Source organism: Primulina eburnea, chromosome 10, assembly GCF_022965805.1.
Source record: "Primulina eburnea isolate SZY01 chromosome 10, ASM2296580v1, whole genome shotgun sequence".
NCBI lineage: Eukaryota > Viridiplantae > Streptophyta > Magnoliopsida > Lamiales > Gesneriaceae > Primulina > Primulina eburnea.
In genome coordinates, this window is record NC_133110.1 from 38,128,892 (window position 1) to 38,150,471 (window position 21,580).

Here is a 21,580-nt window from a genome sequence, read left to right on the forward strand (position 1 = left end):
ATGGTCGAGGTACGGAGCCCCGAGCCAGGTTTGAGAACTCTGGGCTTATAAATAACCAAGGTGCGGAGCCCTGGCCTTCATCAATGGTCGAGGTACGGAGCCCAGAGCCAGGTTTGAGAACCCTGGGCTTATAAATAACCAAGATGCGGAGCCTTGGCCTTCATCAATGGTCGAGGTACGGAGCCCCGAGCCAGGGTATGGATCCCTGGACTTAATAGAATGTGTCAGGGCCTCGTATCTCCCGGACTTAAGAATGTGCCGGGGCCTCATATGTGGGGGCCCGTGCTCCTGATTAATATTTAATGACAAAACAACCAGGATTTATTAATGTAAAAAGCGAAAACAATTTAAAATTTTCCATTTCGGGCCTACAGAAATTTCGGCATGACTTATTCGTAAATAGGACATCCCAGAAAATCCAAAACATCACAACCAATATTTATATACTCGAAATAAAGTCACAACATCAATTCACAAACCTATAGCCGCACTGGCCAGGACTAAACACCTGCAGAGCTGACAAGGCTCGATCACACAACTATCAATTCAAAAAATCGAACAAATAACAATACAGCTACACGGTACATCTCCCCGGTAAATGTATGACTCCATAATATATATATATATATATATATATATATATATATATATATATATATATATATATATATATATATATATATATATATATATATATATATATATATCTGGGAACTCTCAACCACGACTCGACGATTGGACACCACTACCTGACGCTCCACCTGACGCGTCAAATCCTCGTGGATAACCTGCTATGGCATCAAAAACAACCACAGCATAAACAGAAAAGAGGGGTCAGGCCCCAGTACGACGAACCAGTAAAATTATGACAATTATAACCGACGTGAAATAAAATCAAGTAAAATGCAATGAAATGCAATGCAATGCGTGTCGGTAACAATGAAATAACGGATACCAAAACGGAGTTCAATAAAACGCATCAGCAACAAGAACAGTGGCCACCCGTGCCAGGACTGCAGCAACGTAATAACATGCCGCCGCTCATCCATGCACGTAGCATCGAGGGTACGGGTGCGACCCGCTCAGCCCTCATGCAAGTCATCAGGAATGCTAATCCTACCCACCCACTCCATCGATGATGCTACAACTCGATAGATCAGTAACAATAGCAATCAACGGAGTCAAGGCTCGAAATGCTATGCACTAATGAGATCAACTCAAATAAATGCGTGAATGCAATCACGTTATTCACAAAAGCACATAAAGCACGCCACAACTCATACATAATACTTAACGTCATTTCACATCACTATAGACGTTATAATAAAACAGTTCATGCGTACCTCAACTGAACCCTTAATTTACCACTGAAATTTCTTAAGGATTTCTCGAATAATCCAATCCTGTGGCAAATAATACATTTCATATCAACTTCAATTTATTATTCCAATATTCACTAATTTAGCCTAAAATTCCGAAAATCCATAATTTAGGCTTTAAAATTTCTAAAACTCATCGCAAGGTCAAATATACCGATTTATTTAACTTAAATCTCTCAATACCGGACAACTTGAAATTTCGAAAATTCAATCGTACCGAATCTGAAATTTTTCGATATTTACTAGGAATTTCCGAAATGTTCATTTTTTATTTCTAATGCTATAAACACATCCCAATAACGATTTAACATTTCACAAATCATTAATTCCCAAATTAATAGGCTAAATTCGAAATATTATCTAAATAAATTTCGAAAATTAGCTTAATACCTCCAATCAGCTCCGTTATAGCACCTACAATCAATAATCCAATATATATTAATTATTGGAACTAATTGAATTAAAATCCCCAAAATTCGAAGCCCTAACATCCGAACTTTTACCTCAAACGCTTCAAATTTCGAGTACAACTATACAATCAGTTGTCCAAGCTCGAAATAACACGAAATCGAGGCAAAGAACAAAAAATCGAACGAGCCAAGGTTCACGGGTTCGAACGGGAGCGCGATAAAACCTTGCAAAATGGGTATCACTGGGTAGCCCTTGTCGAGAGGATTCCAAATATATATTTACTTTAATTTTTTGGATAAGCGAAGCGGCCACAATTGACGGATGAAATTTCGAAACTGAAGAAGAAATATTACACAGCTTTCGGTCGGTTTGGGAAGATGAAGGCGGAGAGAGAAAACCTTATTTCTTATGATTATTATTATTATTATTATTATTATTATTATTATTATTATTATTGTTTTAAAACCAAACTTACTTAATCTAACTGGGCCGAGCTTCTTAAAACAAGTGGGCTCTCACATTCTCCCCTACTAATAAAAGATTTCGTCCTCGAAATCTAGCATACACACATAAATACAAAAGCGGTTTATAAACATTTACCACTGATAGTACATAGGGAAATCAGAATACATGGAATAATTTATTAAATTTTCAAACAAATGAGGCCAATCCTGACGCATCTTAGCCTCTAATTCCCATGTAGCTTCTTCTCTCCCATGTCTACTCCATTGCACCATAATCAGTGGTATCGTCTTATTCCTGAGTTGTTTTTCTTTACGATCAAGAATTTTCACTGGATGCTCAACATAGCTAAGGGAACTATCCAACTCCACCTCATCAGTTCTCAAGACATGAGAAGGATCCGGCTCGTACTTTCGTAACATAGATACATGAAACACATCATGTATCGCAGACAAACTCTGCGGCAAGTCTAAATGATAAGCCAACGTGCCAATCCTCTCAACAATCGCATATGGACCAATATAACGCGGAGCTAGCTTTCCTTTGTGCCCAAATATCATAGTACCACGAAACGGTGATACTTTCAAGAAAACCTGATCGCCAACCTGAAATTCTAAAAGCCTACGCCTTTTATTAGCATAGCTGGCTTGACGATCCTGTGCTGCTTTCATTCTTTTCCTAATCATTTCAACCTTCTTTTTCATTTCTTGTATAAATTCTGGCATTGACATCTGTCTTTCTCCTACATCTTCCCAGCATATCGGAGATCTACATTTTCTACCGTACAAGGCTTCAAATGGTGCCATTCCGATGGTTGCTTGGAAGCTGTTATTGTAAGAGAACTCAACAAGTGACAATGATTCCTGCCAACCACCCCTGAAATCCATCATGACTGCTCGCAACATATCCTCGAGTGTCTGAATGGTCCTTTCAGACTGACCATCTGTCTGTAGATGATATGCAGTACTCATCGCCAACTTTGAACCCAATGTTGATTGCAAACTACCCCAAAACTTCGAAGCAAACCTGGGATCACGATCTGATACTATGGTTACAGGCACACCATGCAATCTCACCACATGATCGATGTACATTTTCGCCATTTTCTTATAAGTACAAGTACGATCATAAGGAATAAAATGGGCTGATTTAGACAATCTATCAAAAATCACCCAAATCGCATCACAACCACGATTAGAACGAGGTAGGTGTGTCACAAAATCCATAGCAATGTGCTCCCAATTCCACTGTGGCACTTCAAGACTATGTAACATACCACCAGGTCTCATTCTCTTAGCTTTGACCTGTTGGCACGTCAAACATCTAGCCACAAAGTCAGAAATATCTTTCTTCATACCTTCCCACCAGTAATGAGATTTCAAGATATGGTACATCTTTCTGATTCCAGGATGAACACTGTGCCGACTACAATGAGCTTCACGAAGTATAGATTCTTTCAAATCTATCAAATTCGGAACCACAAGTCTACCATGATAGCGCAGACATCCATCTGAAGCAACACTGAACTTGTCTGATTGACCTGTCTGAGTCAATTCTTTCAATCTACGAACATGTGGATCGGTTCTCTGTGCTGCTTTAATTTTAGAAACAATTTGTGGTTCAACTTGAATAGATGAAACTATAAAGTAATCGCCCTTAGACCGATAAGTCCATCCTGAAGTTCCCAAATGCTCATGAACCTTCGAAATAGTCAAAGATGCCAACATTTTAGGCTGAACCTTTCTGCTCAGAGCATCTGCAACTTGATTCATTCGCCCTGGTTGGTACTGAATCTCACAATCAAAGTCTTTAAGTAATTCCAACCATCGACACTGTCTCATATTCAAGTCAGATTGTGTGAAAAGATAATTCAGACTCTTGTGATCAGAATAAATCACAAACTGTTCTCCGTACAGATAATGACGCCATATCTTCAATGCAAACACAATGGCAGCTAACTCCAAATCATGAACTGGATATCGAGTCTCATGTGACTTCAATTGACGAGATGCATACGCAATCACTAGCCCATTTTGCATCAAAACACAACCCAATCCATTTAGAGAAGCATCTGTACAGACAACAAATCCACCTGAGCCTGAAGGCAAATCTAGCACTGGAGATGTGGTAAACTTTTCTTTCAAAGTCCGAAAACTAGACTCACATTCTGCAGTCCATACAAAACGTCGATCTTTCTGTGTCAACTTGGTCATAGGCCTAGCTATTCTTGAAAATCCTTCAATGAAACGCCTATAGTACCCAGCTAATCCCAAAAAGCTTCGAATCTCAGACACATTGGTTGGTTTAGGCCAATTGATAACAGCTTCAACTTTACTAGATTAGTTTCATAATATTATTCTCAAATCTAATCACAATTTATGACTATCTCGCGAGACATAAGTATACACCGGCAGGAGTTTCTACAGACACAGTATCCAACAACGGAATAGTAGCAATCTTATGCTCATCAACAAATGCAGCAGATAAAATTGAATGAGATGCTCCAGTGTCTATCAATATACGCACAGGATAATCGAAAACATAGCAAATACCTGCAATCACTCCGCCTGGTGCATCTTGAGCCTGGTCCTGAGTCAATGCATGTACTCTAGCCTGCTGCGGCACTGGAAATGGCTGCTGAATAGGACCTCTGGGAGGTGGGTAACTCGGCTGCTGAAATGATTGGGTAGGCGCATATGGTCTAAAGACTGGTCCACGGGGAACTTGACCAAACTGTTGTGGCTGGAACTGCTGTCTCCTAGCATTAGGACATACCCTGGCGTAATGACCAACCTGACCACAATTATGACAAGTCCCCTGAACTCCTACACATTGGGAACTAAAATGTCGACCACCACATCGGTCACAATGCACAGTGCTAGACGACCCAACAGAACCTCCCCCTCGTGCACTGCCTGAACTGGAGGAGCTGGATTGATACTTCTTCTTCAACATTTTGAGCGACTTGTCCTCGAGGTCGACCACGTCTACCTCTAATGATATCTGCAAGTCCTCGAACATTTTGCGCCTCAGATTCTTGCGCTATTTCTTTTCCTTTTCTACCTCTTCCTCCAGGTGCCATTTTTTTACAAGATACGAGGATTAAATCCACAGGTAGATAACAGGTAAAAGAAAGTTATAGGAAATTTCTAAACTACATACCATGCCTAATCAGCTAGTCGTTCTAACGTAGGTAAATTCAAGAAAATCACACCAAATAATTCAAAAAAAAAGCAAATAGTCAAACACATGCACAATCATTTTATTTGTGTCTAGATTGAAGTGCCCTAGACTCTAATTCGAGCATATCCCAGTTATGCTCTGATACCAACTGTGGGGGCCCGTGCTCCTGATTAATATTTAATGACAAAACAACCATGATTTATTAATGTAAACAACGAAAGCGATTTAAATTTTTTCATTTCGGGCCTACAGAAATTTCGGCATGACCTATTCGTAAATAGGACATCCCAGAAAATCCAAAACATCACAACCAATATTTATATACTCGAAATAAAGTCACAAAATCAATTCACAAACCTATAGCCGCACCGGCCAGGACTAAACACCTGCAGAGCCGACAAGGCTCGATCACACAACTATCAATTCAAAAAATCGTACAAATAACAGTACAGCTACACGGGACATCTCCCCGGTAAATGTATGACTCCATAATATGTGGGAACTCTCAACCACGACTCGACGACTGGACACCACTACCTGACGCTCCACCTGACGCGTCAAATCCTCGTGGATAACCTGCTATGGCTTCAAAAACAACCACAACATAAACAGAAAAGAGGGGTCAGGCCCCAGTACGACGAACCAGTAAAATTATGACAATTATAACTGACGTGAAATAAAATCAAGTAAAATGCAATGAAATGCAATGCAATGCGTGTCGGTAACAATGAAATAACGGATACCAAAACGGAGTTCAATAAAACGCATCAGCAACAAGAACAGTGGCCACCCGTGCCAGGACTGCAGCAACGTAATAACATGCCGCTGCTCATCCATGCACGTAGCATCGAGGGTACGGGTGCGACCCGCTCAGCCCTCATGCAAGTCATCAGGAGTGCTAATCCTACCCACCCACTCCATCGATGACGCTACAACTCGATAGATCAGTAACAATAGCAATCAACGGAGTCAAGGCTCGAAATGCTATGCACTAATGAGATCAACTCAAATAAATACGTGAATGCAATCACGTTATTCACAAAAGCACATAAAGCACGCCACAACTCATACATAATACTTAACGTCATTTCACATCACTATAGACGTTATAATAAAACAGTTCATGCGTACCTCAACTGAACCCTTAATTTACCACTGAAATTTCTTAAGGATTTCTCGAATAATCCAATCCTGTGGCAAATAATACATTTCATATCAACTTCAATTTATTATTCCAATATTCACTAATTTAGCCTAAAATTCCGAAAATCCATAATTTAGGCTTTAAAATTTCTAAAACTCATCGCAAGGTCAAATATACCGATTTATTTAACTTAAATCTCTCAATACCGGACAACTTGAAATTTCGAAAATTCAATCGTACCGAATCTGAAATTTTTCGATATTTACTAGGAATTTCCAAAATGTTCATTTTTTATTTCTAATGCTATAAACACATCCCAATAACGATTTAACATTTCACAAATCATTAATTCCCAAATTAATAGGCTAAATTCGAAATATTATCTAAATAAATTTCGAAAATTAGCTTAATACCTCCAATCAGCTCCGTTATAGCACCTACAATCAATAATCCAATATATATTAATTATTGGAACTAATTGAATTAAAATCCCCAAAATTCGAAACCCTAAAATCCGAACTTTTACCTCAAACGCTTCAAATTTCGAGTACAACTATACAATCAGTTGTCCAAGCTCGAAATAACACGAAATCGAGGCGAAGAACAAAAAATCGAACGAGCCAAGGTTCACGGGTTCGAACGGAATCGCGATAAAACCTTGCAAAATGGGTATCACTGGGTAGCCCTTGTCGAGAGGATTCCAAATATATATTTACTTTAATTTTTTGGATAAGCGAAGCGGCCACAATTGACGGATGAAATTTCGAAATTGAAGAAGAAATATTACACAGCTTTCGGTCGGTTTGGGAAGATGAAGGCGGAGAGAGAAAACCTTATTTCTTATGATTATTATTATTATTATTATTATTGTTTTAAAACCAAACTTACTTAATCTAACTGGGCCGAGCTTCTTAAAACAAGTGGGCTCTCACATTCTCCCCTACTAATAAAAGATTTCGTCCTCGAAATCTAGCATACACACATAAATACAAAAGCGGTTTATAAACATTTACCACTGATAGTACATAGGGAAATCAGAATACATGGAATAATTTATTAAATTTTCAAACAAATGAGGCCAATCCTGACGCATCTTAGCCTCTAATTCCCATGTAGCTTCTTCTCTCCCATGTCTACTCCATTGCACCATAATCAGTGGTATCGTCTTATTCCTGAGTTGTTTTTCTTTACGATCAAGAATTTTCACTGGATGCTCAACATAGCTAAGGGAACTATCCAACTCCACCTCATCAGTCCTCAAGACATGAGAAGGATCCGGCTCGTACTTTCGTAACATAGATACATGAAACACATCATGTATCGCAGACAAACTCTGCGGCAAGTCTAAACGATAAGCCAACGTGCCAATCCTTTCAACAATCGCATATGGACCAATATAACGCGGAGCTAGCTTTCCTTTGTGCCCAAATCTCATAGTACCACGAAACGGTGATACTTTCAAGAAAACCTGATCGCCAACCTGAAATTCTAAAGGCCTACGCCTTTTATTAGCATAGCTGGCTTGACGATCCTGTGCTGCTTTCATTCTTTTCCTAATCATTTCATCCTTCTTTTTCATTTCTTGTATAAATTCTGGCATTGACATCTGTCTTTCTCCTACATCTTCCCAGCATATCGGAGATCTACATTTTCTACCGTACAAGGCTTCAAATGGTGCCATTCCGATGGTTGCTTGGAAGCTGTTATTGTAAGAGAACTCAACAATTGACGGATGAAATTTCGAAACTGAAGAAGAAATATTACACAGCTTTCGGTCGGTTTGGGAAGATGAAGGCGGAGAGAGAAAACCTTATTTCTTATGATTATTATTATTATTATTATTATTATTATTATTATTGTTTTAAAACCAAACTTACTTAATCTAACTGGGCCGAGCTTCTTAAAACAAGTGGGCTCTCACATCATACCTCCCGGACTTTAAGATAAGAGTATGCCGGGGCCTCGTGTCTCTCGGACTTAAGAATGTGCCGGGGCCTCATACCTCCCGGACTTTAAGATAAGAGTGTGCCGGGGCCTCGTGTCTCCCGGACTTAAGAAAACGTGCCGGGGCCTCGTACCTCTCGGACTTAATAAGAATGTGCCGGGGCCTCATACCTCCCGGACTTAATAGAACGTGCCGGGGCCTCGTACCTCCCGGGCTTAAGAGAATGTGCCGAGGCCTCGTGTCTCCCGGACTTAATAGATTTTGTTTCTCCTGCTGTATTAGTTTTATTAAAAACCAAATCACTAACCTGGAAATACTGAATCCGAATTCATTTTCGGTAGAGTGAAACTTCTCTGGCTGAGCTAAATTAGGTGAATAATATAGCTGTATGCTGCGGAGTGCACAACAAATGGGTTTCCACGTCAATCCGGGATAGCTGCTGAGCTTTGAGCCCATATAAAATCCATATATAAGATCTGAGTGCCGAGTTGGTCGGACTTGAATGTTTGCCAAGCAGAGTTGGGCTTATTTTTTAATGGAAACCATATCTACGTCTTGAGCTCAATTTCTCAATTTCCCACAGACGGCGCCAATGATGCGATCCGGGTGAAATGGGCGAGCCGGGTCGAGTGCTCCACCGGATCAGCTATCAACAATTTATAATGAAGGAAACTGAGCAAGGACTATATCTGTGATGAAGATATATCTCTGCAATATGGCTTCAACTGTAACCTGGAAACAAGGAAAGGAACTCGTGAATGGGCGCCGTAGGGGTGTCCGGCGTGACCACTCCGATGCTTAAGTCAGCAGGGTACTCAAGCAATAAAACCAATGTAGCCAAGTGATGACTGTGATATTGGTGTGAATGAATGAATGTAAATGTAAAGAGAGAACCTGGTATTTATAGTAGGAGAAGTAATGATGGCCTCGTTCTCCGTGCTACCTACTAATTATAGTAGGACGGCTGAGCACACCCTATATTCTGACACGTCAACTCATCGGTACGGTGTCAGAGATGGGACAGTCGCCCACATCCTATTCTGCTAGTATACTCGAGTGCGGTGCTCATATCGAGGTGGCCGGGTAGAATGCCTCCCTGGAGATTTATACAAGAGCCCGGGCCTATGACTGGCCGGAGAATAGAGCATGGGCTTGAACCTGCCTGGCGCCAGAAGAATCCATCTACAGACTCACTCAGATTTGGGAATCCGTTTGATATCCCGGATCATCCATGACCCGGGCTCTTACGGGGGTATATTGTGACGATGATGAAATTGAATACCCGATGGAGATGTGGACAAAGACGGGGACGAATATAATAAATGGAGATGTGTGGACAAGGACGGGGACGAATATAATAAACGGAGATGGAGTTAGAGGATATTGAATCCTATCCAAACTCGACTCATTGTCATCCTAATTTTGAGGGAACCATATGTAGCTTTTGGAGATAAAGAGATTTTACAAAAAATAAATGAAAGAGAATCTATATTGTTTATTATTTCAAATTTATGCAATGGCGTTGGCCCAACAGCCATAATTTTTTTTATTTATTTAATCATTTTTAAAACGTCTACTACGTTTATTTTTTTAAAGCTAAATTTTGAAATAAATATTTACAAGCATGCATGCAATGACTGCTGTAAAACATGTAGGACCGATTGTTTACCGCTTTACCAAAAGCTATAGCTAGTGGTAGTGGTGCAACTCAAATCTTTTAAACCGCACAACAGCTCAAGCACCACGATTCGATCGCTCTACCAAGCAGGGACAATTATTGCACCCAACAATCTCCCTCCCAATAATTGCATTCCTTGCAATCAAGGGGAATTGAACCCGTTACCTTGGCTATGATACCAATTGTAGGACCGAGTGCTTAACGCTTTACAAAAATGTATAGCTAGTGGTAGTGGTGCAACTCAAATCTTTTAAACCGCACAGCAGCTCAAGCACCACGATTCGATCGCTCTACCAAGCAGGGACAATTATTGCACCCAACAAAACACACATTTTAAAATAATGGAATTACCATACTGGTAAAAATACTGCAGTTAAAACTATTCCAAAACGTCCACGTTAAAAATCCTGCCATCCATCGACATTTAAATATGACAGAGTATGAAAATATCCATAATATCTCCTAACTCATAAACATGATGTGCGAAAAAAATACTAAAACATCTACTTATTTAAAATGAGGAATTTTTTTTAAAAAAATCCTCACACTTCGAAAATCCCATTTAAATATTTTGCATGCATGCAACTCTACTGAAAAAAATATCATTTGAAAATAATCGTATATATTTGACAGTAAAAGTAGAGCAGTTTAAAATGGTCAAGCTCATCCAACAAAATATGCGTAAACATAAACGAGTAAAAATCATAAAAATCAACGGTGTAAAAAACCTAGTGTATACAAATGCTCATGCTCTCTCAAAAGCCATAAAAACATCACGTGCGGAAGAAATGTGGTCCTTGGATCGTGCACGCACATCCAGTCCTCCGACTCAGAGTTCTGCACCACCAGTTCCCTCAAAAACATGCTCACATGCATCACACACACACCTATGGAGTCTAAAGACTCAACACCTTTGTACCAAGAATAACAAGTAAATATACTTAGCACACAACAGTGAAAATATACTGTAATCAACATACCTTCATGCACTTAAAAAGCATAAATACAGACGTGCCATATGAAATCATTAAATATCAAAACATCTCATCATTATCATCATTCATCATTATATATCATTCTTTTTGGTGAATTCAGTTCATTAGTTGTGACTGTCGTACATCATTCATCATTTACGATGAATGCATCATACATAGAATCGCTGTATCCGACGGTTGTCGGACAGCAGTGACAGTATTACCAATCCACTATGATACGTTCATTATTTATATAGAGGTGCTGATATATTTATATTTTTCTTTAATTTCAACTTCCACTGTGATACGTTAATTATTTAATCTCAAAATTTTTTCTTTAATTTCAACTTCGATAACATTCATTATTTATTTAGAGATAACTCACATTTTTAAGGTTGTCAATTATTATTGGAAAAAATGTGGGTTTTTGGGCCCATTAACCTTCGAAAGTTAATCGAATGTTATTCTTTTTATAACAATTTAAATTGAATTGAAAATTAAAATATAAATTTTCAGTATATAATCTTGGAATATTGATTTGCTCAAAATAAATTTTGAGTGAATGATAAATTAATTATTTAAAATATGTAATTAAATTAATTAATGTTGTAGTATGAAAATGAAAGGAACTTTTCCCACATTAAAAAATCAATCCATCGAACATTCTTTATATACAATTATGTAATATAAATCAAAGCAAAAACTTGTGTGAAATGGTCTCACATGTCGTATTTTGTGAGAAAGATCTCTTATTTGGGTCATCCATGAAAAATTATTACTTTTTATACTAAGAGTATTACTTTTTATTGTGAATATCGGTATATTTGACTCGTCTCACAGATAAAGATTCGTGAAACCGTCTCACAGATAAAAATTTTGCAGTTAAATGAGCATGCATTCTGATTTTCCAATCATCGAAATCTTCTCTGGAAAACATTGGTATTTTATTGAATGAAGACATGATAACAGTTTTGTGGATAAGAATATTTTGAGACAAGATTCAACTGCTTTGATACCACTTGATATGATCGATTAACTGGTAAAAGAGTGTTTAGAAGGGGTGGTTGAATAAATACTCACGATTTTCACAATCTTTTCGAATGATGAGTCAGTTTAGTGACAAACTGAAACTCAGAATCTTCTCAGTCGATATCAATCAGTTAACAATAATGTGCGGAAATAAACCGACTGATAGATAGAATAAAAACTGACAAGATTTTATGGATGTTCGGAGATTTCGAACACTCCTACGTTACCCCTTCTATCACAAGGATATGATATCCACTAAAAGCCTTTTAGCAATACAAACTCTTGTACAGACCCACTTCAGTTTGGACTTAACAATGCCAAAACTGAAACTCTTAGTTTAAAAAATGTTTCACAGTACTCAACTGGACTTAGCACAACTGATTTCTTTTAAGATCGAATTTACAACAAGATAATTTGTACCAGTAAGCTCGAAAATTAGCCTAGAATGCTACGAATATATCTGATAAGTGTGAGCTTCTAATTTCTTTGAATATGAGAGATAATTTCAGCAGAGTAACAACAAGATAGATAGAATGGTGAATCGTTGATCATTGTTTTTCAACTGTTCTTCTCTGCTATTTATAGGCTTCTCTTCAACGGTAATAATCAATCTAATTTGAATATTTATATCCGCTGTTTTCCATGTCAATATCTTTCTGACATTCGTACACTGCAGCTTTGCGACGTTCCCACTATTTGTTGCAGTTTGCTTTGTAATGTTGTCGGTTGAAATTCTTTTTCGTTAACTGGTGATGTGTACAGCTGAAGGATCAGCTGATAAGCAATAGCTGATGAGCTCTCAACTGAATGTAGCAACTGATCAGATTTCAACTGATCAGTCAGTTGTCTACGTAAGTTCAGTTTAGTTGGTTCAGTGGCCTTTGTTAAACTGCGCATTAATCTTCAGTTATAGGCAACTGTAAGTTTGAGTATTTGTTCAGTTACTTACAAACTTCTTGAACAGTTAATCCAATTGATTTAAGCACTTAGTTTGTCAAACAACCGAAATTTAGTTTCCAACATATTTCCTGTATTTAGATGTTAATTTTATTTTTATTACAAATATGTGATTAATAAAATTTTAACTTCTAAATAAAACATTAACAAGATAAAAAAAGAGACATCTTATATGAACTTTGTGTTCATATCAACTATCGAAAGGCGGCGGCGACATGGTGGCGTGTGGAGATGGAGGTGATCTGAAAATATCTTACTCATTTTTTTTAAAAAATATACTAGAATTATATATATATATATATGTATATATATATATACACACTTTTTGGACCATCAAAATATCACTATCTATTTTACTCAAAATCCAAAAACGCAGCGCAAAGCACAAAATCGTAAACGTGAAACCAATATAAAGCTAGCATTTTTCAAAAATAGCATAAAAATCTTAAATCCTCTCAAAAACCACTCATAAGCATAAAATTAATAAAATATCTAAAGTACTGTAAAATCATAGTAGTACGGAAACTAGCAATGGTCATTGAGTTAGTGCACCATCAGTCCAGCCAGTGCAACCATCAGGTCCTCCGAAATCAACATAATTATCCTCACCTGCATCATCCACACCTAGTGAGTCTAATGACTCAGCAAGCCTTGACCATAGTAACAAGTAATACGTATACATTCACATGCAACAGTGAAAAATATTTTTAATAAAATAACTTATCATGAATATGCATAAACTTAAATCTTTTCTTTCATCATATATTTGCTTTTCATCATATACATACATATACATTTCTTTTAGGGTGAATTATGTTCATTAATTGTGACCATCCTTTCATCTTTCGGTTGATTGATCAATCTCAACTGTAACAATGGAACCAGGTAGAGAGACAACATTAATCACTTTTCCATTATGTGTCGTGGCCTATAGTTGGCGGAGACATCAGCAATCACTTTTCCATTACTGGGCCTTGGTCTATGGAAATTCAGTCGTTGGGTTCCCACGAGATTTTGTTTTGTAAACGGGTTCCCCTGGGGCTTCCTCCCTCACGAATCCCTATTTCCTTACCGTCACAATTAAATCACTTCTTTCAAAATATTTTTCATCGTTTCCATCACTTTATAAAAATACATGCATAAATATCATTTTCTTGTAAACCAAGCATGAAAAATGTCTTTTAGCTTTATCAATTTTCATCACAAAATCCCATAATATTTCAAAATAAAAATTTTAACATCATTACAACATTCAGGACACTTCCAAGACTCCTAACATTTTTCAGGTGTAAAATGACTGTTTTGCCCCTGAAACCTTAACTTTCCCAATTTAACATTGGACATTAAAACAACGATTCAAATCCATCCAAACTTACCATAACACCTTAAAATATACTCATAATTATTTCTTATACGAAAACTTAAGCCCCTCGACTACATTCGTAATTCGTTTTAAAAATTGAACCAAAGTCCCGGTTTTAACCTGAATCAACTCGAAACTTAACCAAACTTTAATCATAGCTTATTAACAACTAACCAACCATTTTTAACCAAATTCAAGCTATTTAGAACCTTTAGAAAAACCTAGAGACCTACTGAAATTTTCTGCACAAACACACTAAACCCTAGCTTTAACAAACCATATTTTCCTTCAAGACTAGCCCTTAACCGACGTGACCAGACCCTACCTGACCCTGCTGGGACCGTAACCAAACACCTTAGAACCCCTTCTACCCAGCCCCACGCGCCATGCAAGAGATCTTGCATGGTGTGATCCTTCTTTGCGCACGACACACGTAGCGCATCCCTCGGCCTTCCAGCCCTCTCCAACCATGCGTGGACCACCATGGCTCGTGGCAAGGACCCTCACGAGCCCAGCCCCTTGCCTAGACAGCACCCCGCATGGCCCCTTTCTTTAATTCCTCCAAAACCGTGCCCTAGCCCTCATGGAACCAATTCTCGTGCAGCCCCTATTCGATCCCGTCCAACCCTTGTGCAGCCTCATCTAGGCCTCCTAAAAAGTCCCTAAATCATGCCCATATAATCCCTAACCTGGCAGCATCTTTGTGCATCAATAAACATCAAGAATCATGCAATAAATCAAGGGTTTTCCATGTGTGTGCCATAAAAATGAAAATATATAAGAGGATATCATATTTTTCCATGTGTCTTTGCGCGTTTCACGCACGAAAATCAATTTTAGACGCGAAGAATGTTGACGGAGAGACGGTGAGACCTTGATATGACTTTCATTCAAAAGGTGGCGTGAATTGCTTTGAAAGTGAGAGTGTGTGCATGTGGTTGATGGAGAGACAACCCTAGGAGTCTAGGTGGTGAGGCGTGAGTTTTATGTAGTGTTAGGGCTTGGGAAATCAAAATTTGATATAAAATGGGATAGTTTTTGAAAATATTATCCGAGCCTCTAAAAAGTCCTTATTTTCGTCAAAAATCGATTACAGATTTAAAATATGACTCGGCAGGTAAAAACACCTCAAAAGATACCATTTTCGAAAATTTTACATTAGATATACCATATATAAAATAATTAAAAATAATCATTAATAAAAATATTTTTCTTTTACAGTCACCTGTCTTCGTTCTTCGATTGCGTCTCGAATAACCCTTAAAAATATAGTTTTATGCATTCTAATAGACCCTACTTTGAACATGTAAACATGCCTACCATATTTATTTAATGCAATTAAAATAATTTAATGAGGTATTTTTGATTTTTTCCTAGATTCGTATGCTGTTGGATAACGTTATCGTATTTTGGACCTTATATGATCGGCCGAGACTTCAAAGTAGGAGTGCCGGAACTTTGGTGTTGAGTATAAATAAAAACTTTTAATAATACAGGGCATAATTATATAGTTATTGATTAATTAATTAATTCTAGTCTCTTGTGGAATATTCCACGATAATTTTACATAATAGTAAAAACTACTTGATTAATATTTAATCAGCATATTCTAAATCTACTAATTAAATAATTGTGACTTCATTGTAATCTCGATTGATGTTCAGACAATGCCGATGTGATGAAGGTACATGATAAGTGCAATATTTGCACTTATTTTACATTAAATTCCATTTTGAATTATGCTTGTTTCGAACAAAATTATGCGTTTTGGTTTGTTTTTGTTGTCATTACAGGAATGGAGAAAACAACGGACACGAAGTCAAGTCGAGTCAAGGAAACACAGAGCCATGAAGCACTCGGGCAGAAGCTCGCGTGCGCCCGCGTGAGATCACGTGCAGCCGCGCGCACAAGGAAGCAGCAGACGACCCGAGAGACGCGCGCACCCGCGCGAGATCACGCGCAGCCGCGCGCGCACAGAAGAAGCGAATGACCAGAAGCTCGCGCGCGCCCGCGCGAGATCACGCGCAACCGCGCGCACACATGCACGGCCAGACACAGCAACTCGCGCGCCACCGCGCGCGCGCCGCGTTCCAGAATCATATATAATGCGCGAGTTAGGTCAGAGTGATACAAGCCATTTTGGGACGAAAAATGTAGGGAGAAGAGTGGGAGCGAAGGCGAGACGAAGGCAAGACACGCGAAGATCAATTACAAAGACGAAGAGCGACGAATCTGGGGACAGAGACGACACTTCGGATTTGTTATCTGTCTTTCGTGTTTATCATTTCTCGTATTTCAATGTCTAAAACTTTGAACATGCGTTGTTTTTATTTCAATTTCGTCATGAACTAACTTTCCAATCTAGAGAATGACGTAGCTTTGTGGAAACGATAATTTGACTCGGTTATTTATATGATTGAATTCCTTTCTATTTAATTGTGTTTCTTTGTATTGAGTTGACTGCAATTTACTGGTCATAAATTGTATGCTGTCTGATTAGTTCTACAACTCGGGAGATGGACTAGAATTATAGATCATTAGAGACACATCATTAAATGTTTATAGCGTTCGGAAGGCGTATAACTTTAGCGAGGCTTAGTAAGAACATTGTTTGCATTTATCTATGAAACTTAGATTCTAATTAGGAATGGTTGAATCGAAGTTGATAGATACAGTTATTCGTCACTTGGGAAAGAGGAATAAAATAATCTAAGTGTTCTTGGCCATTCAATAATAGGAATTCAGTAATATAAATTCAACTGTGAATATTTATCGTGGAAAATTTGTGAAATCATTTATCTAGATATTTTCTCTCATTATTATTTCTCAATTCAGTGATTTAATTAATTCATTGTTTTCAATTAATTCGTTCAAACAAACCAACCTTTTATTTGATTTTCTAAATAAAGTTGAGACTATTTTAATTACGAGCACTGATATACATTTTTATACACACTCCTCGTGGGATCGATATTTGTACTCTAACCAGTACTAAAACTTGACACCATACACTTGCGGTAGTGAAAACACGCAACAGTACAAATCTTGTTATTACGAAAATATCGCAACTGATCGTGTATCACTGAATCTTTCAAATGTTCTCAAATCCGAAAATCAACAATTATCTTCTCACTGAACTCCTCAGCTATTTATAGGTTTTTTTTCCAATGGTAAGATTGAATGCATTAATTAATATTTATCTGTTGATTTGTCATTTCCGAATTTGTCAACATTCTTCTGACAAAAGTATGATTTTGCAGCGCTCCTTCTGTTAGTTGCAGTCTGCTGCATACGATTTGTCGGTTGATAGCGAGCTAACTGATGATGTGTCAAATTGATCAGGAGTTCGACTATTTGACTGATAAGTTGAACTGATTATAAACTTCTTGGTCAGTTCTAATTGATAGTTTAGTTGAATTTACTGATTGGTCAGTCTTAACTAATAGTTCATTGACTTTACTGATTCAGTTACCTTTATTGACTTCGATTGCACCCGTTCATTTATCTCATTAATCTTCAGTTCGGATTACTTCAGATTAGATAGCTAGCTTCAGTTGTATGGTTTCAGTTTAGCTGATCAGGTCTGCTAACTACGATTATTTATTTGTCGAACTCTGAAACTTTTAATTCTAAAATTATTATTATTCTTAAAAAGTTACATGTTTTTGGTTTTTTTCACGCTAAACACAAATTCAAACAAAAAAAATTAATGAAAGAGAATCTATACTATTTATTATTTCAAATCTATGCAATGGCGTTGGCCCAACAATCATAATTCTTTCTTATTTATTTAATTATTTTACTCATATCCGACCCGGAAAGAGAAGCGGAATCGGTTAATTTTGGTTTATTTAAACAAAATCGTCACAATCTATTTATTAATATATAGATTTGGGGAGGTTAAAGAACCAATATGACCAGACCGATCCTGGTTCTGGGTTTAACACAGATTCCGGGTCGAACTTATCTGTTAAACATGTCTACATATTTTTCTGTTGGTTTATTATAGTCATTAATAAAAATCTAAAATATAGATAAAGATAAATAAATTTAAAAATTCAAAATATTTTGATAGTTATGTTAGGAAAAATCTCTAATGCATACTATTAGAGATTTTTTTAAAGTGAAAGTGATTGTGGTGTGAGTAAACATAAATTGATTTTTTTTCGAGATTATTAACACTCCATTAGTGGTGTGAATTCATGAAATTGTGGTAAACCAATGTATAAAACAATTTATTAGTAACTTACTAATTTTAATTAATAATTATAATTATACCGACATATCCTAAGCTCCTAGTTATAACTCAATTAAAAATTTACTATTCCAAATACGGTTATATATATATATATATATATATATATATATATATATATATATATATAAACTCCCTTTAAAAAATGGAAAGAAATAAGAGTGATTGCCCTCAAATATTCTTATTTAATTAAACTTAAGATTTTAAAGTTTTATGAAAAATAAAAATTGGTGAAAAAAACAATTATTTGGAAAAAATTTGTAAATTTCTCAAGCGCCAAACAAACATAAACGGATAGTTTACAGTTATAACCAACTCTTGCGAAAATATACAACCACAGAGACACTCACATTTCGGGAATTCACAATCCGATTCTCACTTCAAGAACCATGGTGGAAGCCGATTCTCAGCATAGGGCGTCGCTGTACGTGGGCGGTCTGCACCGGGATGTTTCAGAAAAGGAGCTCGAAGAAACTTTTGGAGCTGCCGGCCAACTGGTCTCGGTCCATCTCTGCCGCGACAAGATATCGCCCAGATCCCTATGCTATGCTTTCGTTAATTTCTGCTTTCATATTGATGGTACAGTATCTACTCACGGACTCACTTTTTTGTGCTCATTTGAAGATTTAAGTGGGTTCTTGCTTTCTTCAACATTTGTTTTCTTGTATGATGGGTTGATTTTGATTTAAGATGATTTATTTGTGTGCATATTCAATCAATTGGGATATTTGTTTCTTTGAAATGTGGGCAGAGATGAAGTTATTTTCTTCTTATTTCGCTGTTTCTTGTTTGATGTTCTTGATATTGATTCAATGCGATTGCATATTCTCGTTCAACTTTGAATTGTTTTTTTAATCTCTTCTGTGCATATTTCAACAGCTCGTAGAGCTCTAAACCACCTAAACCACACTGAATTGAGGGTTAGACCTATGAGAACTATGTGGTGTGAAAGAGAATCGATTTCGAGGAAGACGGGTATCGGGAACCTCTTCGTCAAGAATCTTGACCCTTCGATCACCAGTGCTCGATTGCCGGAAATTTTCCCTGAGTATGGGACCGTGATTTCTTGCAAGGTTGCTGAGGAAAATGGGAAGAGCAAGGGCTATGGTTTTGTTCAGTTTGGTTCGGAGGATTCGGCCATGGCAGCTCTAGATGCTGTCCATGGAACAATGCAAGATGGCAAGAAGCTGTTAGTCTGTTTGAATTTGTAATGTTTACTGTTTTCTTTTTATATGTATCTATTACATGTTTGAATTTGTAATGTTTGCATCAGATGTGTTTCCAAATTCGTCAGAAAGAGTGAGAGAAACAACGCAGAACCAGTTTTCACTAATCTTTATGTGAAAAATCTAGATGAAGACATCACAGATGATCTCCTCAAGAACAAGTTTTCTGCTTTTGGTAACATCTGTAGTACGGTTGTAATGAAGGATGAGAAGGGGAAACCGAAAGGGTTCGGATTTGTCAATTTTGGTTCGCATGAAGAGGCCAAGAAAGCAATGGAGGCTCTGAATGGTGAACTGTTTGGTAAAGATCCTTTTTGTTCTAAGTAAAAAGCATGTTTATTTGGAGAAAAATGAAAAAAATGCAATACTTTCTGTCTTTGATCAGGATCAAAGAATCTGTTTGTGGGTAGAGCTCAGAAGAAAGATGAAAGGGCAGAAACGTTAAGACAAATATATGGAGAAAAGTACACAATTTCCCATAGGGAATTCTCTAAGAATTCAAATCTGCACATAAAGAATCTTGATGTATCTGTTGACGACAAAAAGTTGAAACAAAACTTTTGTGCTCATGGGAGAGTAATCTCTGCAATAGTGATCCGACACGGGGATGGAACCAGCAAAGGATTTGGATTTGTACCCTACTCAAATCTGGAGGACCCAAATAAGGCTTTACGTTCATTAAACGGTAAAAGAATCTCATTTCTGTTTTTCTCAATTATTTCCTATATTGTAAATATGTTTTCATAGTGTAATTTGATTAAATTTGGTTATCATACAGGGACTTGTGTAGCAGGATAGACACTTTACGTGACCATGGCTCGACCAACAGAACAGCGAACTCGAGCCGGCCCGACACTTTACACCGCAGACTGGAATGTTTTCACTGATCTTTATGTGAAAAATCTAGGAGATGAGGGAGAAGGTTCAGATGAGGGAGAAAGTTCAAATGAGGCAGAAGGTTCAGATGAGGCAGAAGGTTCAGGTTCAGATGAGGCAGAAGGTTATGATGAGGAAGGTTATGATGAGACAGAAGGTTATGATGAGGCAGAAGCTTTAGACGAGGGAGAAGGTTCTGATGAGGGAGAAGGTTATGATGAGGAAGAGGGTTCAGATGACGAAGAAGGTTTGGAGGAGGAAGAACTGATAGAATATAGTCCTGACCTACTTGCTGGTTTCGATTGGGATAGCTTCTTGGACGAACTCACGGGCAAGGGTCTCGCCGCCGCCGCTATCTACGTGCTAGATAGTGGCATGCTGTGGAACGATAGAGGCGCGTTCCCGATGGTATATCTCTTGTTTAGATTTAATTCTTAATTTGCTCAATTATTATTTTTTTGATCTAATCAATGTATGATAACAGGTGACGAAGGAAGAGTTTCGTGGGATAGAGAGGGTCTTTAATGACCCTTCATATGTTGTGAGTGGACTGTCACTTGGAGGCCAGAGATACAGAGCGACGGAAAATCGGTCAGATGATTTTCTTTTATGTGTGAGCATGGAGGGAGGTGCTCGTGGCTGTGCAATAAAGAAGACCAAGATAGTGCTGCTTGTTGGATATTATCGGCCGCCGACAA

The 21,580-nt window shown here is 37.6% G+C and overlaps 1 protein-coding gene across 2 annotated transcripts; it reads left to right on the plus strand.

Annotated features, from left to right (window-relative positions):
• Positions 1-19,351: 19,351 nt before the first annotated feature.
• LOC140803970 (polyadenylate-binding protein 6-like) lies at positions 19,352-20,884 on the plus strand. 2 transcript variants are annotated; one of them, XM_073159819.1, is made up of 4 exons: positions 19,352-19,969; positions 20,054-20,307; positions 20,392-20,691; positions 20,785-20,884. In XM_073159819.1, exons 1-4 carry the CDS (start codon positions 19,710-19,712, stop codon positions 20,802-20,804), a joined length of 834 nt encoding a protein of 277 aa, XP_073015920.1. In that variant the 5' UTR covers positions 19,352-19,709; the 3' UTR covers positions 20,805-20,884. The 2 variants fall into 2 exon arrangements, with proteins under 2 accessions (XP_073015920.1, XP_073015918.1); XM_073159817.1 differs by having other exon boundaries at positions 19,353-19,969; positions 20,392-20,878.
• Positions 20,885-21,580: the final 696 nt, after the last annotated feature.

Excerpts from the sequence above, each read along its gene's own strand:
- LOC140803970 (XM_073159817.1), top strand. The coding sequence starts at position 19,710 with ATGAGAACTATGTGGTGTGAAAGAGAATCGATTTCGAGGAAGACGGGT. Across the intron at positions 19,970-20,053 it reads ATGCAAGATGGCAAGAAGCT|ATGTGTTTCCAAATTCGTCA; the intron begins GTTAGTCTGTTT and ends TGTTTGCATCAG. Across the intron at positions 20,308-20,391 it reads TCTGAATGGTGAACTGTTTG|GATCAAAGAATCTGTTTGTG; the intron begins GTAAAGATCCTT and ends GTCTTTGATCAG.